The sequence below is a fragment of the Podarcis liolepis genome, assembly GCF_965112155.1.
Source record: "Podarcis liolepis genome assembly, chromosome: 8".
Classification (NCBI taxonomy): domain Eukaryota; kingdom Metazoa; phylum Chordata; class Lepidosauria; order Squamata; family Lacertidae; genus Podarcis; species Podarcis liolepis.
Window position 1 is genome coordinate 62,671,058 of NC_139560.1, and position 20,887 is coordinate 62,691,944.

General features: G+C 44.3%; 1 protein-coding gene across 4 annotated transcripts in view; it reads left to right on the top strand.

Annotated features, from left to right (window-relative positions):
* The window catches only part of TFAP2A (transcription factor AP-2 alpha), a 29,501-nt gene extending 9,059 nt beyond the window's left edge, over positions 1-20,442 (top strand). For 3 of the 4 annotated variants that reach the window (XM_083519459.1, XM_083519458.1, XM_083519456.1), the window contains exons 2-7: positions 2,134-2,568; positions 6,267-6,318; positions 9,321-9,552; positions 11,722-11,840; positions 16,522-16,663; positions 18,616-20,442. In XM_083519459.1, coding sequence (XP_083375585.1) covers positions 2,134-2,568; positions 6,267-6,318; positions 9,321-9,552; positions 11,722-11,840; positions 16,522-16,663; positions 18,616-18,904 — 1,269 coding nt within the window. In that variant the 3' untranslated portion in view covers positions 18,905-20,442. Of the gene's footprint in view, positions 1-854; positions 882-2,133; positions 2,569-6,266; positions 6,319-9,320; positions 9,553-11,721; positions 11,841-16,521; positions 16,664-18,615 lie in introns of all 4 variants that reach the window. The other variant, XM_083519457.1, reaches the window with a different exon arrangement.
* The last annotated feature ends 445 nt before the right edge of the window (positions 20,443-20,887 follow it).

Sequence of the window (20,887 nt, forward strand, 5' to 3'; positions counted from 1 at the left end):
CGGCATGGCTCTCTCTCTCTCCCTCTCCCTCCCTCCTCCCCTCGCTCTCTTTTTGTCTCTCCCTCTCTCTCTCTCCGTCCTCCCCCCCTTTCTCTCGCTCCCCCTCCCCCCTCTGATTAGATACACTGATTCTTCATTCAATGGACGTCATTTAGAACAGCCTCTGCCTTGAGTTGCTTCCTCGCTTCACGCTCGATTTCCAGCCATTCTTCCCTTATTAAGTATTCGTGTAATATTAACAGTCATGAATATCTGCTATTAGGACTCTCGAGGAAAGCGAGCTGCAGATCTCTCCCTCCCTCCTTCTCTCTCTCTTTCTCTCTCTCTCTCTCTTATTAGGAGCTCACGTGAAGCCGTCGGAGAGGGAGGGGAGAGAGAGAGAGAGGTGTGTGGGGGCAACGCACCACACACGCACACACGGATTAAGGAACACACACACACACACACACATACATACACACAACTTTGCACCGCAATAGCACCGCCGGATCCGGCTCTCCCTCGCCTTTTTTTCGCCGCTGCAGATCGCCGGGCGTTTGGGTCAAGTTCTGATGGATTTGAGTCGCGCCGCGTCCCCAGTGCTGCTCGCGGACCAGCCTGGGCGTTGGGCACTTGGTGTAGTCACAGTCTAGACCTGGGCTTCTTCTCCTCCTTTTGTGCGTGTGTGTGAGTGTGTGTGTGTGTGAGAGAGGAGAGGGATAGGGAGAGCGCGCTGCTCGCGTGCGGGAGAGGCAGAGAGCAAGAGACGCCGGCAGCGCGAGAGAGCCCGAGAGCCAGAGCGAAAAAGAGCCGACTTTTCTCTGCCTTTTTGTTTTTCTCCTGTGCCCTGACTTGGTCCCCCCGAATCCGCGCAGATGTTAGTTCACAGTTTCTCAGCGATGGTGAGTGGCTTTCTTAGCATTCTCTCTCGGGGGCTGGCGGGGTGGCTTGGTCTTGCTTGTGCCTTTTCTCACTCTTGCTTATATGTGTGCGTGTTTCACATCCTGCCAGGGTCTGTCTGTCCTCTGTGTCTTTCCTCCTTTTTTAATTTTTTATTTCAAGAATACAACCCCCCCCCCAACTTCTTTATTATTGCGTTGGCTGCTGCAAGTTAACTACAGAAATCCTCGTTTCCGCTTCCATGCCCGTCTATTGTGTTGGTGTTTTTGTCCTGTTCTGTCCCTTCCCGCTTTCCCCGCTAGATTTCACATCTTTTCTGCTCCTCTCTTTTTCCCGGGGATCATCACGCTCCTTGAGAGATTGAAGTCGAAGGCATTTAACGACATCTTTCTTATAATTCCCAACTGCCGCCCTCGCCCGTCCCCCCCTCCTTTCCATTTCTGTGGCTGTTAATTTCCTTTAGTCGTACCTGTGGGCTATAATTTCATAACCTTCCAAGTCCCAATTGCACGCCGGCAAAACCATTTACATTTTCGTTCCTCTTTCCCCACGCGCTTTATTTTTATTTTTGTTTTCTAGTTATTCCCCTTAATTTTTGGACATTTCTTTCTTTTATGAAGAATATGTGTGCATATGCAATATATGTATGTATAGTGTGTGTGTGTGTGTGATATTTTATATTATATCACAGTTCCAACTAACAAAGCAGCACATTTTTTATGAGTCGTCAATCTTTTTTCTTTCTGCAAATGACTTGTTCAAACCCACATTTTGATCATATTTATGGACGCGCTTTGAAGGAATAGCAGCTCTTTTGGGTGACGTTGCCCTGGGAATGCGACGACGATACAGGTCCGCTTCTGCACCATTTACAGTCGTTCCCATTTAAAAGTTCCAGGCAGATGAGAGTCTTTTTCGTAAATGGTGTGGGAACGCTTTGGATGGGTGGGGGTGGGGAGAAAGATAGGCTGAATTTTCGAATGACAAAAAAACCAAATCCCCTCTAAGATTTTCCCCGCCCTCGGATCTGCCGTCAGCGTACGGATTTGGTTGGTTTTTCTATTTATGATTTTCCTTTTGTTACAAGGAATTTCAACGCCTTTCCGTTTGGAAGATGCTTGGAACCAAATGTTTGCAAATCGCATCCTTTGTGTGTGTGCGTTGGGTGTATAATGGGGTGTGTGCGAGGCCTTCAAACCGTCCTGATTTTGATCTTCTCTCTCTTTCTCTCCCCCTCTTTTCCTCGTTCCCCAGGACCGTCACGATGGCACCAGCAATGGGACAGCCCGCCTACCCCAGTTGGGGAGCGTGGGCCAGTCGCCCTACACCAGCGCCCCACCGCTCTCTCACACCCCCAACGCTGACTTCCAGCCCCCCTACTTCCCGCCGCCGTACCAGCCCATCTACCCTCAGTCCCAAGACCCCTATTCCCACGTTAACGACCCCTATAGCTTGAACCCTCTTCACGCCCAGCCCCAACCCCAACACCCAGGCTGGCCGGGACAGAGACAGAACCAGGAAACGGGGCTTTTGCACACCCACCGAGGACTTCCGCACCAGCTCTCCGGCTTGGATCCGCGAAGGGATTACCGGCGGCATGAAGATCTATTGCACGGACCTCATGGCTTGAGCTCAGGACTAGGAGACATCCCCATTCATTCGATACCTCACTCTTTAGAAGACGTACCGGTAAGGAGAACTCCGCGCCTGTATCCTCGCGGCTGCTGACACCAGCAATGCCTCGTTCTCCGGCCTGCGATGCGCACATCCCGCGCGCCCTCGGGCTGGTGGATGGGACTTGCGCTGGGCGCACCCAGCCAAATGACCGCAGAGAAAGGCAGCGAGGCGAGGGTGTCTCTCCACCCGTTTGCAACCCGGCCGCTTAAATCGCGCCAGCGTCTCCCCTGCAAAAAATAGAATAATAGTAGTAATACCCAGCACACAGTAATAGTTGTTTGCATCTGTCCCCACCACTGCCTTAACGCGGAGTTGAGAGGGAAACACACCAGGAGAGACATAATCCAACCAAAATCATCCTTGACGGTTTTTCCCCCATGCCCAATGACAATGAGTGGGAGCTATAGGGAAGGCCGTGCAGTAATAGTAGTAGTAGTAGTAGTAGTAGTAGTAGTAATAGTATTAGAATTAGAATTAATAATGTGATCCTCGGGCCTTGCCTTCGGTAGGATCCTAGATGTCTTGGGAAAGCAATCAGTCGACCTAAACATGCCTAAGGCTTCATGCTATTCTCGGTCAGGAGAAGAAAGGGAGCCTGCAAAATGAATTGCAAATCAGCACCAAACCATTAAAAACAAAACAAAACCCCCCACGTTATTCCGGACTGAAGAACTGGCATAGTCTGAAGTGGTTAGCCAGGCGGATGGGAGAAAGAGAATGCATTATTTTTGGGTGTGTTTTTTAAAATTAATGTCGTTTATTCGTTGGGGGATGAGGAGGAACTATAGCTAACAACAGATAAGTAGTCATATTCTGACCAATATCTTTTAGTACCCTGAATATCTGCTGCCCTCTTTCTGGAGTTGGGCTCTCTTACTCGTTGGGGAAGATTTCTCACGAAGCCCGGCGTTCGGGTCTCGGCCCCTTTGCAAGCGAAGAGGGCCATTGTCCGCGGGGAAGCACCTTACGTGCTTGGCTCCAAAGGGCAACTCACCGTCAGAGGTCCCCTTGCCTTCTGGCTCCCCGGCTGAAAAGAGTATTTGAGTAGGCCAGTAATATTATGCAAGGCTCATTATACCAGGCAAAAAGCATTTGCGGGGGGAGCTGGGGCTGCTGGCTGGTAGAAGCAGCTCCTGGTATCTGGATGTGATTTTTGCTGTTGTTGCTTAAACGCCACCCCAAATTACAGGATCAAATATTATAACAATATGTCCACTGACAGTTTAATGATTTACAGTTTCATGTTGCAAGGATAATGTTCCGATGGGTTCACCTATTTGGGGGTCATTTTGGAAGCCTTTTATTCCTTCCCGGTTTAGTAAATCATACTTGGAGGTGGTGTTGAATAGGGGATTTCGTGACATCCCGCCCTCCCTACGAAACCGAGTCAGTTGTTTTGCAACAAACGCATGCATTCCCGTGTGTGGGAATTCAGGGAACGGTTGGGGATTAAAAGAACAGAACAATACGCAAAGCACGTTTGGGACAGGCTGCGGTTCTTAAAAATACTTCTCTGTATGGAAACGCCTTTTAAATGGCCGGGATCTACTTCCAAGAGAAAGGAGTACAGTTGAAACCAATGGGACTTCCCAACACATGTCAAGATGTAAACGATTTTGAAGCTTCGGTTCTTGCAAGGAACATGAGCTAAAATATATTCCTCTTTCGGAATTTCGTTTTGTTCAAAGTCTATTGCGAAGCGCAAATTTCATTTGAATGATAAATACATCCCATTTTATTCCCTGCTCTGGCAAGAGATGACTTATCGCTGGCACGTTTTCAGAAAAAATCAGTTGCCAGCTAGTTTAAATTCCCACTCCTCACGCCCGCCCTTAAACTGAGCCGGATCCACAACACAGTTAAGCAGGAACACCTTGCTTTGAGTTGTGGTTCCATTAAGCAGACAAAAGTGGCATGAAACTGCTTTGGCAACTGAACACACACACACACACACACACACACACACACACACACACACACACACACATCGCTTGTGGGGTTGGTTGTGAATCCCTTTATCAAGAAATGTGGGTCACAGAAAAAGGGTCATTTTCAGCGTCCCCGTTGCTGCCGCAGTTAACCTTTCCCTAGGAGTGACTCCTCGGTTCTGAAGACATGCTAAGTCGAGGGCGAGAATTATTTAAGCATAAATATCTCGGCGGGATTTTAAAACCTAACAGTCGGCGGCTTGCGTGGACTCCATATAGGTAGAGGAATCAGACAAATAAAAACGTTACGCCCCAGTACATTTACTTTATGGGTTTGGGGCCTCCTGCTTGAAGGGATCATATTTCCCTATATAGTTAAAAAAAAAAAAAGACCCCCAAAGAAAACTGCAGCGTTAGTCATTTCTGAACATTTCTCAATTTAATTATGCTCAAATCCAGAAGCACTTTAGGCAAGTTACAAATGAGAGCATTGAGTACAATAAAACCCGTAATAAAGCAACTTCGTACCATCCACCCGGAATCATTGAGATCAGGCACAATTAACAGGAGCATAAATCCAAGGCAGAATGGAAAATGTTAGGCTCGGTATTATTGCTGGACAGAGACAGAGAAGGAAGGGGGGGAAGGGGGTTTGGGGGTATCTCTGCGCGCCTGTCTTTTGAACGGCGGCCGGTCGCCTGCAATTTTTGCAACGCGGCCGCGAAATGTTCTATATCTCAGCAGCGCTAGTGCTAATTTGTAAACACAGACAGACACATTAGATTGACTGTCAGGTTGGGAATTAGAAAACATGATTTTCATTTTACTTTCTAATCACGTTTCGAAGTCGAGGGCGCGCCTGGCGGGCACGCGGGCACCCACACGCGCGCAAATCCATCTGTAGGAGAATTAAAAAGGCACCAGCCGAATCTGCTAGTGGACAATAGAGCCGCGAGCGAGGCTTCATGTTCTTGGGTTATTCAGCTAATATAAAGCTGGCTTCCTTTCCCCTCCAGTTCGTTTCCCCCTAAAAAATGTCCTCACCTCTGTGCCTCCTTCCCAAACGGATTATTCTGCCTCTTCTCCCTGGTTTCCATTGTATTTTCCCCTCTGTTCTCTGTGCCCAGTGGTGGCACAAAATTACCATTCTGAAATCTCCAAATCACTTTTAATCACCTTTTTTAAAAAAAATACTGCAAGACTAAGACACTAGTCCTGTGCACATTTCCTGGGGACACAATTGCAACTTACTTCCGAGTAAACATGCAAAAGATTCCGTTGCGTGGCTGCAAATAGACGCCCATATTTGTAGCCAGCGGGTGTTACTTGCGAGTAAATATGTTCAGCGTTCCCCTGCACAGGCTGCAATCGCGTGCATGCGTTTTTGGAAGTAAGTTGCATTGAAACCGATGCGGCTTTACTGTCGAGTAAACGTAGTGAAAAGATTGAGCTATTAATTGTAAGATTCCAACAGTCCAGCCAAATGCCCCATCCCGATTAGACCTGGAGGCTGTGGTTAAAATATTGTCCCCCCCCCTTTGTTAAATTCTTGCACGATAATGCATCGAAATTAAACATTTCCGCACTGCATATATATCTATATCTGTTTGTGTGTTTTGGATCCAAGTACCGTAAGGCAGAAATATCAGAAAAAGAAAGAAAGAAAGAAAGAAAGAAAGAGAGAGAGAGAGAGAGAGAGAGAGAGAGAGAGAAGCAGCTTCGTAACATGTTTCTTTTGGTATGTTTAAATATTCACATCCTTGTGTATCCCTTTTGTTGCAGCACGTAGAGGACCCGGGTATTAACATCCCAGATCAAACTGTAATTAAGAAAGGTAAGCCATTTCCTTTAACATTCCAGGCATGTCCTCACAAGCTCGGTGCTGTTGCGGAGAGAACTTGATAAAGCCATTGTTCCCCTCCCCTCCTCACCCCCTTCCATGTAATTCACAACAGGCTTTTGAAAGTGGACAACGACATGGACAGTCCTGGTTGCAAACCACCTTTCACGCGAGCCCAAACGCGCCGTGATTTTTGTATGTGTGCGATTATATTATCTCTCTTGAACGGATCTAGGTTTTAATTCTTCCTAATAATCCCACCCGCGGTTCGGAACTGACTTCGAATTTCTACAGTGAAATTATCTCTCGTGACCAGAACCCCACACCAACCCTTTCCAGACCCTAGTCTCTCTCTCTCTCTCCCCCCCCCCCCAACCCACGGCGGACTTCAGGTTTATGAGATTGTTCTGAATTGTTTATATCAGTAGGCTTTGTTGTAACAAGCGAGCTAAGGATATGGGAAGGGGACTTTGGTGTCGTCTCCGCGGCGGTGGCTTCCGCTTGTAACTGGAATAGTCTCTCCTGGGTTGTTGCTGCTGCTACTGGTTCTTAATGCTGTGCTGTCGTAGGGTGTCTAGAAGACAGAGTGGTCTCATTCCCAGCCCCTTTCACATGACTTTGCAAGGGGTTTCATGGGCTTGGGCTTTCCTTTCTTGGTTTCTCAGTGTTGGCAAGGGAGCGAAACGATGGGCTCCCCTTTTGGGTACTGCTCGGAAGACTGCTGTTGGAGAGAGTGAAGCTCTCTCCGGGTTGAGCGCTTGGCTATTATTCGCTGGGAAAGGGGCGCGCGTGTTTGCCTTCGCTCTAGCGGAGTGTCTGGGTATTTTAGGCACCGCCAGGGTCTGATGCTCTACAAAGCTTTGGAAACCTCAGCACTGCCACAGTGAAAGCTAAAGTTTCACCCACCCCACCCCCCTCAATCTGGGGAGCTTTTGTCACGTCAAATTAGATGTGCAAGGAATAAATCTTAAAGAGATGCTCTTTCCGAGTCGACATGATAATTGGCTCTTTTATTAGTAATCTCAAGAGTTCGTTTAACTCCTATTGTCTCTATTAGCCTCCCCAGAGCTATTAATGTCACAAGTGATCTATCCAAAACCTAGATATCCCCCCCCTCCTCGCTCCACCCTTTAACATTTGGATTAGGCCCACTAAAGTGAGGATGTGAAACGGGGGTGGGATTGGGAACGAGGGGAAGAAGCAGATGATGACAAAAGAGTAAATATTTATAGTGTAACCGGCCTGGAACGTGAGCACAGCGCCCATCGCATGCAAAGGCGGCTGCCCTTATTTTTTCACTTATGCTTAGCCAAGTTGGGAAACGAAAAATAAGGCTTGCCGAGTTTTGTGCTGGTCCTGGATATCTTCTAACAAAGCCCTAGATCTTTCTAACAAAGCCCTAGATATGAAGGCGGCAGCAGGGAGGTGGTTTGTTTTTGTTTTCTTCCCATTTTGAGAAGCAGCTCTTTAAGGATCTAGGAAGTTTCTGTTTTCCTATTTTGTTTTGGCTGCGTGCTTCTTTTTTTAAAAAACAAAGCGCTCCACTGTCGTGTTCTTTTGACGATAGAAACCGCCTCCCTTGTTTCACGCTTCCCAGTGTGAAAAGTTGCACGCAGAGAGGCTGCGACACTCGGCCCAGTTTATTTGAAACACTTGGAGACAGTGTGTGTTGGGGAAGCGGGGAGGCTACTCTAGAACAATGGCACGCTTAGATGTTCCAGAACCGGCTAAGGTGCATTGTTTGAACGTCTCCCTTTTATCTCTAAAAGGACGAGTGTAACATCTCTCTCTGTGTGTGATATAGCGAGTATGGTAAGTGTTCATCAGGCTACCAGCTTGAGAACATTAATTTGGCTCCAAGTTCCAGCGAGATCCATAGGACTTAGATGCCCCTGGAACCGTTTAGCAGATGAGAGGCAATTCCCCGTAAGCTCCGCCCCCTCCTCTCCGCTTGACACAACCCCCGCTTCTGATTGGCTTTTCCCCCGAAGGGGGCGGGCGGAGAACAAACCAGCCCCGACGCTCGCCTTGTCGGTGTCCCTGCCTCATGCCAGCTCCTTTAAAGAAGCTTAATTCAGTTCAAGGCATAGTCAATATACATCGGGATGCATCAAGCTTTTAAGCCAGAGATTGCAAGCCCCTTGAGCTTTCACCTCCCCACAATGTCTCCCCGCCCCCAGAAACAAAACAAAACAAAACGTGGCGTGCTCTGTAAATAACATCTTGGGTTGAGTCAGGTGGTGCGGCTGCTTGTTTGCCTGTTTATTTGGTGGCATTTCAGAACAGGCGGCGGAGTCTGGGCTTTCAGGCCTTCGTGTCGTCGTCCCCCATTCCCTCTCTCTCTCTCTCTCTCTCCTCGCATAGGAGCCAATAAAGTATCTGAGATGGGCATGGCCATTAAAATGGTGTGCATGTGCCGTGTTCTGTGATCGATTATGTGTGTGTGTGTGTGTGGGGGGGCTAACCTGCCCCGCTCCCCCGAGTATTTTATTCGAGTTGGCACCCCTGCCTCCTCCTGTGCAATGTGCGGGAAGGAAGGGAGAAAACTGCTTCTCTCAGCCTTCGGCCTTCAAAGTAAAAAAAGCGAGGGGGTAGGAGGAAGTGGTGCTTGGAGCTGGGGGGGGGGGGATAAAGAAGCAGCCGCCAGTCAGCCACCCCCGGGGGTTTTCCAGCGTCCCTTGGCGCGGAGGACAGTGCCCGAGGGGGCTGCGCTTCTTGCCCGCCATAGTGGTCGACTGAGCGCCCCCCTCCTCTTCACCCCTGTCGTCTTCCATCTGCCGCCACCTTTCCTGGCTTGTTGTTGTCGTCTTCTTCCCCGCCCCCCACCACGAAGTTTATCCCGAGGCAGCCCCTCCCCCTCCCAGGCGCCCCTCCCCCCTCAGGCTGCTGGCAGCTGCTAATCCCCTCAGCATTTGTGCACTAACGCGGCTCTCCCTCCCCTCGCCCTCCCCTCTTCCTCTCCTACCCAACCCGCCCCCCCTTCCCGGACTCTGCAGGCCCCGTGTCCCTGTCCAAGTCTAACGCCAACGCCGTCTCCTCCATCCCCATCAACAAGGACACGCTCTTCGGCGGCGTGGTGAACCCCAACGAAGTCTTCTGCTCGGTGCCCGGGCGCCTGTCCCTCCTCAGCTCCACCTCCAAGTACAAGGTCACGGTGGCGGAAGTGCAGAGGCGCCTGTCCCCGCCGGAGTGCCTCAACGCGTCTCTGCTGGGCGGAGTGCTTCGGAGGTGAGGCAGCCCCAGCCGCGGGAAACGAGGCCGGGTGGCGGGGCGGGATCTCTTTTTGGAGGGAAGGGAGCCCATTGGAAGGGACCGTGCGCGCGACTTGAGGTGGTAGCGCCCCGTCCAATCACTTGCTCGCCAAAGGGCGCCACTCGTCCACAGTTCTGCCACTGCTTAATTCCCAAGCCCCGGGGCACCATTGTTCAGTGTGCATCCCCCTAGGCTAGAAACCTAGGCAGATCCTCCACGGTGCCTTGGGTTAGTCAGAAGGGAAGGGGAAACTGCTCTTGCTTGTGTTGTCAATGATGCTCCACACTCTTCAGGGTCACATTCAAGAAGAGACCAGAGCAGGTGCTGCCAACCTGGTCGTTTTAAGCCAAGCTCCACAATTATTTCAATAAAATAATCGAAATAAATATTTATTTATTTTTTAAAATTGTCCAGTAGCACCTTAGAGACCAACTAAGTTTGTTCTGGGTTTAAGCTTTCAAACAAACTTGGTCTCTAAGGTGCTACTGGACAATTTTTAAAATTTAAATTTTTATTTTGATTGCGTCAGACCCTCACTGCTACCTACCTGAAACAGTAAAAGCATGTCAGCCTAGTCTGCCTTCATGGCCTATGGCTTCATTTCAGGATAAGCTAAGTATCCTTCATAATAAGGATACCTTGTAACAGATTTTTGGAGGGAAATGTATTATTTATCTTTCACCTGTATATTTCCCTCCTTTCTTCCAATATGGAACCCAAGCTAGCATATATGTGGTTCCCAGGCAGTCTCTCCATCCAGCCACTAACCAGACCCAGACTTGTGTAGTTTCATCAAGGTGGTGGCCTCACCTGACTTCCGACAATTGCAGACCTGATATTACTCACGTGTTAAGTGGTTTTGTTCTCGCCTCAGTGCAATGGCAAAGCCCCGTGCCTCTTGTGTTAATATTTGTTCTGGGTCCACAATTGTAAAAAGTTATCCCTTTTGTGTGGATATGTTGTTACATGGGGCACGAGAAGGCAGTAGTTAACCTCAGAACACACCAGATCTGCAGAATATTTTGAGATCAGAATCTTAGCTCAGTAGTGACCTGAGTGTCTTTAATGAGAGGGCATCACTTGCTTTCAAGCAGTTGAACCTGGAAAATGTGTTGAGCAAGTAACTATTCTTCAGCCTTAGCAACACCCCTCTGCAAAATGAACCACCCATCTCACAGGGTTGTTAATAATGAGATCACATTACACAGCATCTTGTAAACTGCAGATAGAAAAGTGCTTCCTGAAAGTGCAGAGATGACCTTAAATATGAAAAAGCATCGATTATATCTGCTGTTATCATTGTGGTTGTTGTTGTATGTAGCATGTGCCACAATCACACAACACTGCCACACAACGCCAATGCATCCAGTTAGCAGCCTCAGCAAGGAATACTGTCCCCTCATCATAGCAGGGCATGCATCTCAGCAAAGCTTCTTGAAAGCTTACACACACCAGCTGAGGGCACTGCCAGCATTGCTTTGCTGAGTAATGCTGCAACAAGCGAGTAATGCTAAGCTACAGTACAATAAGGAATATTAAAAAGATTTGATCCAAGTTGCCGGCTACAGGGATACGATGAAGTATTTTCTTTTAAAAAGAAAACCACACCTGAACAGGGACAAAATAGCAGGTATCATTCCAACTTCATATTTTGAGCAAACTGAGTGCAGTTTCCATAATGGAAGACAAATGAACACACTTAACAATTGTGAATTAGGCTAGTTAACAATGCAAGGAGGGTTGGCTTAAGCAAGTCCCCACTGGATTGCAAATGTGTGAAAGCACTAATAGTGGTTATGACTTTGGTCCATACCAGGATAAGGTAAGGGCCACCTGGTGCCTGTTTATGGTTTGCAGTAGACACTGTGAGAACGTAAAGGGCTTAATTTTAGCTGTTCTATCTCCATGGTTATTTCAGACACAAGGAAATATTTCAGGGCATTTCCCTGTTTTGCATTTAATTATCCCTTTCATAGCATGTCTTCCACACCTAGCATTTCCTGAAATGGAACGCCACTATATCATTTATAATAAGGATTTATAAAATAGCTTTGGAGGAAAATATTTGAAAGAGTTGCAATACGAACTGCTAGATATTAGTCATGTGTTAAGTGTTGTTGTTTTTTTTTTAAACGTGTGGAACAGGGCGAAATCAAAAAATGGAGGGAGATCTTTGAGAGAAAAACTGGACAAAATAGGATTAAATTTGCCAGCCGGGAGACGTAAGGCTGCTAATGTTACCCTGCTGACATCACTAGTGGAAGGTAAGTGATGGCTTTGGATTTGGCGAGGAGAAGGGCATTATTTGGGAAATGTGTATTTTTATCGTTTGTTTTTACCACTGAACAAAACCAGAACCTTTTGGAGGCCTGTGCTGAAATGTTTATGGGCATTGTTTAATTTAAATCATTATGTCTGAGGAAAATGCTCATTTTGACCTTTTTGCTTTGTACTTTTTCAAAAGGTGAATTGAAGCTGTCAGCCCAGTCCAGAATCCATTTATGTCTAAATATAATTTGAAGCCGGCTCTGTTGAAATCTGGGCTTAAATCCCTGTAATGTGGTTATTGTGTAATGTGGGTTGCCAGGTCTCAGTGAAGTGAATGGAACTAAGTTGGTTATAAATTCTGAAAGTTCAGTTTAACTGGGTTGTTCACTTGCATTAAAAAAAAGTAGGGCTGAAAATATTAATTAAGCATAATTAATGAATTAATTTATTAATCACTGATTGACATGGTGGATTTTAATTGGATTTTCATCAGTGCAGTCCCCAGTGAAAGGGGCATGGTAGTGATGTGTACAATCATTGCACACATCTTAATTCAGACAACAGGAACTGGGGGTTGTGATGGTTTTATAAACAAGATATGACTTAGCTGGACTTCTTAGTCAAAAGAAGTTTATTTTCGGGAGAAGTGAAACTTAGTGTTTATTAATGAACTGATTAATTGTGCTACTATAGGTAACTGGATTCTAATTCACCAGTCAGTATGGGTAGAGTTTTTTGTTTTAAATTGATATGTAAAACTGCAATCCAGTTTCATTTAAACCTGTTTAGGTCATTCACATCAATTGAATGAAGGCTGCTCTCCAAATAGACTTCTCTCTATGTTATAAATAAATTAACAGATCGTAATGACAGTACCATCCTATGAATGTCTACTCAGAAGTAAAACACACTGAGTTCAATGAGACATACCATACTCCTGGTTTGATTGCAGCCTAAATGTGTTTAGGATCTGGGTGTAAATTTGTTAAAAGCCAAATATGTTAACTTAAGTGCATTGTAGGTCTGTATGTAATCTTCAAATCAGGTTGAATTCAAACATTCCTGTTTTGCTAGTTTGTGAATCCAGATGACAATCAGGCACAAATAATACTCATTGCAATACAGTGGTGCCTCGCAAGACAAAAAGAATTTGTTCCGCGAGTCTTTTCGTCTTGCGATGTTTTTCGTCTTGCGAAGCACGGTCCGTCGCAACTGCGCCTCTTCAAGCGGCTTAAAAAAAAAAGTGCAAGACGTTTTCGTCTTGCGAAGCAAGCCCATAGGGAAATTCGTCTAGCGAAGCAACGCAAAACCGAAAAACCCTTTCATCTAGCGAGTTTTTCGTCTTGCGAGGCATTCGTCTTGTGGGGCACCACTGTACTGAGAGAAAAGTGTATTACTGTTGAAGCCTGTGGTTCTGTTCTGTTAGTTTTGCAGAAATGAATGGGCCTAAGTAAGTTCAAAATGACTCTTAATTGTGCAAGAGCTTTGTGTGTAAAATGAAACCCATGCTGCTTTGCTGCTTATATGAGTAGATGCTTGCAGAAAGGACATTATAATGAATTCAAAATGTTAATACGTTGCAATAATTGTTGACCACTTCCAATCTCAAAAAATCCCATCACCCGTGAAGGCCTTATAAATGCAACAAATATAAAGCTGGACAGAATACTTACTTATTAGAGTTTATATTCAACCTTTCTTCCAAAGAGGTCAAGGTGGCTTATCTGTTTTCCCCAGCCTCATTTTATCTTCAGAAAAACCCTGTGAGATGGAGCCAACCTCTCTCAAACTTAGGTCCCCAGATGTTCTTGAACTACAACTCCCATCATGCTGTCTAGGAATGATGGGAGCTGTAGTCTGACAACATCTGGGGACCCAAGGTTGAGAAAGGCTGGGTAAGGACACCTCATGAGCTTTATGAGTGAGAGGGAAATTGATCTAGGGTCTCATTGGACCTAGTCCAGCAATCAGACCCCTGTACCACAACAGCTCCAATACATATATCAGGGGTAGTACTAGACTACCAGTAACATCTTGGCCTATTACTGTTCAGGATTAAATAGCGTATTAAAAGGGTTCCAGCAGGCCGCCTCTCACATTCTATATGAATGGCCTATGTTGAAAGAGTGCATGGCATCATTCTGCTTCGCTAGGAAGACCCCCGACTTTGCCAGTTGCTGCACCAAGACTACCACCACACCAACAAATTCCTGCCTCAAACAAATTTTCCAATTTCTGTGAAGTTGGGTAGAAAAAAGAAACTTGTTTAGAAATTAGGCCAGACCCTTCTTCGTTTTCATTCGGCAGTTTATTAATGTGCTGCATTGATGCAGTCTAACAGGTCTATCTGAGCAGACCATCTTTCAATGCAGATCTCCAGCCTTTCCCCTTTCATTCTCAGTTCATCACTAGGCAGCTTTAAATGCTAGGTGCTGCAGCCACCCGAAAAGAAGTAAGCCTCTGCTGCTTCAAACTGCATACCAGTAAATAATTTAAGTTGTTCTGACATCTGCATTTGAGAAATGCGTGACCATTACTTCCTGAATTAGTTTTGGAATCCTTGACCTAAGTCATGATTTAATGGTGTCCTGAAAGCTTCGCAGCCAGCCACTGAACTCCTCCTTTGTTCCCAATTGCTGCATATTATGGGGGGAACCTTCTTTGATATCTTTTCCAATTGTAAAAAGGGGGAGGAAGGACATACTATTCTAACATTAATGAGAGTGCAAGGGCTAGGAAGCTTCATTTAGCCAAATGCCTTATAATGTGGAAAGAAACATATTGGTCCAGCTTTAAGTGGGGTTAGTTTGCCACAGCTGTTGACACAAGGAAGTTGATATGGGGTTGATACTCATGCAACCTTTCTTCTCCAGTGTTTAATTCTCGAGGTCTTTAACCCCGATTTCAATAACTGTAGAGTGTTTTTTAAGCTTTTCTGGACCCCTGGTTAGCTTTGGTTTTGCTTAGAAATAGCCTAATAGTTTTCTTTGCTTTGTGGCCTGCTTTAAAAAATATTGAACGGTTCAAAGATGTAAAGCTGGAGTATTTTAAGAATGCCAGCCACAACTGAAAGAGTATCAAGGAGATTTTCATTTGTCGTTTGTAACTAAAGTATATTTACATGGCATAAGCAACTGATGTGTAACCAAGCAAAGCAAAACAAAGTTTACAAGCAGCTGAAGGGAAAAAAAGAATTCAATGTATACTAAAGAAAATAATAAAATGGGAAACATGCAAAAAGAATTGGCAGGGGCAACTGGCCAGTTCTAATGCTCTTGCGATGTTAAGTAATATGTAAAAGGTTTAATAGGATCTATTTGCTGACCTCATACTTTTTTTTATAAAGGTTTTATAAAAAATAACAATTGGCTAGGGTTTGATCCACTTATATTAGAGAAAAAACAAAGGAGTAAAGGCTAATGCTCAGATAAACTGATAATAGTGGGCAATTTTTTCCCCTTTGAGAGATAATATACAGTTGTTTTGGCTGTGAGTCCCTGTGCGATGAGGCAGTTTCTAAAGTACTGTTATTGTTTATGATCCGCTCCATTTTATGGAAACAAGCTCACTGGACTGAGGCTTTGAAGCTCTAATTGGCGCATGCGTTCTTCCGGACCTAAAGCTAATGGCAGGAAGCCCTGCAGTAAAAACCAACTGGTTCAGGAAATTAAAACCAAAGATTTGAAAATCAACAAAACAGACAGACTCAGCAGAATGACCCTAAAATTCTTATGGTTAATCGTTTGAAGGGAGGGGGGAAGGGAAGGGTGGATAATTATATGCGATCAAGTTAAATTTTAAACACTTAACTGTTTAATGCAATCCATTTAGGGGAGCTTTAGAATTAATGGTGATCAATAATCAATATTAATCTCTAGTATGTGATAAGAAATAAGAAGAATTAGCATAGTTTAAACATATGCTTTTGCCCAGGCATGCATATATATTTTTTCTTCCTGTATATAAGTCATGAATGGATCTCCTTAAGTGTACAAACACAAGCTCACTATTCACTTTGCAGAAAATAAGTATTTCAGATAAAAATTGTGTATTTTAAAATAAAATATATTGCGGTATGATTTAACACTGAAAGAGTTTAGTGCATTAATAAGCAGTTTAACCAAGGTGTTTATTAATCACAGTCCCCTCCCACAGCAAATTTTAACAAACTTTAATATGATCTGTTGCCCGTGAAGAGACAGTGTTCAGCGTTAATGTTCATTATGTAAACAATGCCCATTGCTTGATTTTAAAACAAGGTTTTAAAAAGCTGTGTTCTCCTAGTGCAGCTAATGAGGAACTGATCATTTCCTGCAGGAAATGCTTACAAAATATTCCTTGCACTGAAATCTTACATTTATAACAATCAGGTGTTTTGATTAATCTTACACCAGGGTTTTCATAGTACTTTCTTTAAACCAGCTTTTTTTTTTTTTTTACTTACAAATTATACATTGGCAGATTTTTTAGTAGTTTGGGGTCTTCATTGTCTGGAGTGTATGGTAAAAGTCCAAAGGTGCAATTATACACCCAGGGAAGTCAACTAGAAAGCTCCCATTGATTGTAATGGAGTGGGCTAGCTGCGCCACCATGTTAGCAAGTTCTCCTTCTCAGCCCTGCTTGAGCTTTGTGTATTGATTAGCTTTGTCTTCCCACTCCACCTACCCCTCATTTCAGGAGAAGCCGTTCATCTAGCAAGAGATTTTGGTTATGTCTGTGAAACAGAATTTCCTGCCAAAGCAGTAGCTGAATTTCTCAACCGACAACATTCTGATCCAAATGAGCAAGTCACAAGAAAAAACATGCTTCTAGCTACAAAGTAAGACATTTACCTTTGTGGAGTATCAACGAGCTGTAAGGAAGGCTTTCCATTGCTTGCTTGCTTGTTCTGATATTGTGTGATTATTAGCTTTCACATTTATTAATTGTGGGCTTTCACCATGCATACAAGATTCACATTGTATAATTAACTTTATAAAACATGCATTCATTCAAGAGTATATTATTACTGTCCAAACCAAGTTTGTGTAGATGACTGAGAAGGACCCTTCCACATGCCCCCCCCCCCCGGAGATTGTGATGTCTGCAAAGTGATGGTTAGATATGAGCTTATAAATTCAAAGAGGAAGGATATTCCATTTTTTTAGCAGTGAAGTAAAAATGGCTCATTAAGTCTGTAAGCCTGTGCACACTTACCTTGAAAAAGCCTCACTGAACACAGTGGGACTTATTCCCAAGTAAACATACATAGGATATCAGAATTCTGTGTTCACTTACTTGGGAGTAAATAGGATTGATCTCAGTGGAACTTGAGATACCCAAAACACGTGTAAGATCAGACAGACTGCATACTAGATCTTAAGAACTGGCAACATTTTCCTACCCTTTCCCCACAAGTTTGTCCATTAACTTGAGGACATAACTGAACCTGCAAACTGCAGAAATGCCAGTGGGGGTTATTTTAGCAGAAGGATATGTGTTTGTAAAGTCTAGTGGATAAGAAAACCAACTAGACTTCCAGGTTGGGTGGGGTGGGGGAGGAAGAGAGAGAAGCCCCGGCTGTTGTGCATGATGTGTTTGCTGGAAATTAAAAGCCTTGTTTAGCACTCCTTAATTACCGGTGGCGATGTCACCAAAGGGCACTGCGCTAGAGGGCACCCACCAGCTGAAGTTGGAGGTAGTTTATGCCTGGGAGATATTTAATGCTGGCCTTTAGAGAGCCAAGTGTTTCAATATGCCACTTATTTTTCTGCTGTATTCCCCCCCCCCAAACAATTGGCTGTTCTGAATGTGACTTCTGCTCAAGACCCTCCATGTTTCAGCTCCAGGGAAAGTAGCTCTTACTTCTGTCAAAGGGGAAGTCCTTGGGTCGATAGGCCTAGCAGAACTTTCAAAGGACCCCATCTCTTTAAAATCTTACTGGGTGTAAGTGTTATTGCAATCTCTTCAACTTACTTCCAACAAATAATGGCTTTTAAAATCATGCTATAAGCTAACTGCTGACTTGAATTTGGGTATGGCATTTTTAAAAATGGTTGAAAGGGATGTATTTTGTGGGGGGGGGGGGGGGAAGGAAGATGTAGAGAGGAAGTGAAAGAGAAATTGTGTAGTGACGGGGTGTGCCTGTGTGGTTTCTGCTGTATTTAGCGTGTGTATGAAGATGCACATCTGTTTATGAAAGTGAGGAGCTATGTTAAAGGGAGAGAGACCTGTATTGTGTGTGAGAGAGGGGTATTGTGTGTCTGAAGTCACCCTGAGTGCCTGCAAGTGGAGGAATAAATGCTAGATAGGTTACACCTGATAGTTGTAGGGGAGTAGGGTTGAGATTACTTTATTTATTAATAGCATTTGTATGGTGCTTTCGTAAGGTTTTGTGGGTGGCTCAGTAAGAATATTGAGACAGTGTTGTTGTTGTTAAAGTAAACAGGAACCAAATATTGTTCTTAGAAGGAAATAAAGGCACAGCCCCCTCCTCCAGGCAAACTGCCTAGGAGACTAGCAGAAACACAAAGGAAAGCTGGCCGAGAATGTGTGTGTTGCAGACAAAAAAGAGAGATTTCTTCAGTTTAAAAATGCATAGATGTGTTAGAAAGCAGAAAGGAAAATATTGCTCCTGGAGAAGAAATGTGCACATGGAGGTTTGTGTGTGTGTGTGTTTGTGTTTGTGTCCGCTGATCTCTGAAGGCATTGACTCCTTGGCTTGGCTGCTTGCTGACAAGGCTGGCTCATTTTCCTCCTCTTCTCCTTCTCTCTGCTCCATTTGTGCTGCAGACAGATCTGCAAGGAGTTCACCGACCTGCTGGCTCAGGACCGATCTCCTCTGGGGAACTCTCGGCCCACCCCCATCCTGGAGCCGGGCATCCAGAGCTGCCTGACCCATTTCAATCTCATCTCGCACGGCTTCGGCAGCCCTGCTGTGTGCGCTGCAGTCACTGCCCTGCAGAACTATCTCACCGAGGCGCTCAAGGCCATGGACAAAATGTACCTCAGCAACAACCCGAACAGCCACACAGACAACAGCACCAAAAGCGGCGACAAAGAGGAGAAGCACAGAAAATGAGGATTTTTTTGCTTCTCCAAACCCCGCTGCCCAACCAGCCAGCCTGGCTCTCTCTGCATTTTCCTTTCAGTCTCTCCCTCCTTCCCTCATCAGCCCCAAGGCTACAGCAGCAGAAGCCCAGAGATCTTCTACCCCACGTAGTAGGACTGGAAACCCACGGCCCTCCCCGCCCCCAATCTCCTCCCTCCCTTTCTCCCTCCTGCACTTCCCATTTCATTCTCAGTTGCTGCCCGGTCTGGAGCCTAGGAAGATGAACAAGGCGATGGAGCCAGCCTAGGATTTTTTATTTTTTATTTCTGGTCGACTCAGTTTGTGTGGACTTTCCATTTTTTTTAAAAAAAGCAAAAACAAACAAAAACTATGAAAAATTAAAAAAAAACACAAATAGAACTTTTTTTCTAAAAAAAAAGAAGACAAAGTGTGAGTGAGAGAGAGAACTAAAACAAACAATTAATAAACAATTAAGTAAATGTGGAGAAAACAAATGAGTTTCATCGGACTGAATCACCATCTTCCCTTACATAAACTTCTGTTTAAGATTGTAGCCATATTTAAAAGAGAGAGAGCGAGAGAGAGACAAAAAGGAGGATGATGACATTTTATCAGTATTGTGAATAAACTTGAACACAAACCACATGCAGTTCCATGTCATGTCTTCAGTTGTAGAACTTTTCTCCTGCCCAAGGTAAAGCGACCAATTTGAACTTTCTTATGGTAACACCAACCCACAGTTGTTCAATAAGGGGATCAGTGTTCATGTATGTATATATTTATTTATGTGTAATTTAATGGGAATTGTAAATATGGTGAGTCTGTTTGAAACTTTTTTTTTTATTTATCTGGTGATCTCGTTTGCCTCTTGTTTAGTGGGTTTTTAAATCTTTCCCCCTCCTTAGTTCCATCACTGTGGTTCATGGTTACTTATTTAGAAATCAAAAAAAAGGGAGGGGGAAGCTTTTTTGGAGGGAGGGGGTGGAATTTTTCTGGGATTCATCACTTCAGCCCTGTTGTAGCATGTTTTTTTAAAGGAAACAATAAAGCAGCTAAACAAATAAAATAATCTGGATTTTAAAAATATATATTATTAGTATGACCTTTAGTTTCTAATGGATAAAAGCGGAAAAGGACCCCTAACCACCACCTGAAATGATGTTCAGTCTCCTTCAGGACAGATTTTTTCAAGTATTAGTAGTTTCTAACAACCCCTTATGTGTTGTGGCTTAAAAAGAAGGAAAGAAAATAAAAAGTTGATATCCCGTGTTCTTCTACTGAAAGCATCATCAGAGCAATAAATTGATATTGTCTATTCAGATAAAGGATTTAGGGATCTTCTCTCCCCCCCCCCTTCATTTTGAGTTGTTTTTTTGATTCAAAGAACTTCCATACATTTGGGACCACCTGGTATCCTCTATTTCCACCAGCCATATTGGAAGCAGTTATAGTTGTATTGTATTGAGTTGTGCTGGCAGTAGTTTCCATGCCTGTCAATGTATCATAGTCCTTTGTTGCCCAGATAAATAAATATTTGATACGCTTTATGTCGATTTTTTTTTATTCAGTGGCTGTCTTTACCCAGGCGTATTTTTGTTCTTGGCAGTATTTTTTATTCAGTATGGTTACAGTAATTGAGTTTAACTCTCCCTTGACAATTGCTCCTTGCAATAAGCAGCTGAACCCATTGTTTCCCTCAAGTATAATAAAAACTTACTTTCAAGTTGGAGTTCAGAGCAGGGTATCATTTAGATATTCCACCGAGTCTGTATTCAGACAAATTACACAATAAAACACAATGTACTCTTTTGGATAAAAAAAATTGTACTGTTAAAGAAATGGCGTACTTTTCTTTAACTGAAAGGTACTTTTATTTTTTAAAAAATAAAGTTTTATTTTATTTATTTGATCTTTAGGTTTTTATTCCTGCTTCATAATTAAGGATCAGTATTACTTATCATAAATGTCCGACATAATCTTAATTTGCATTGC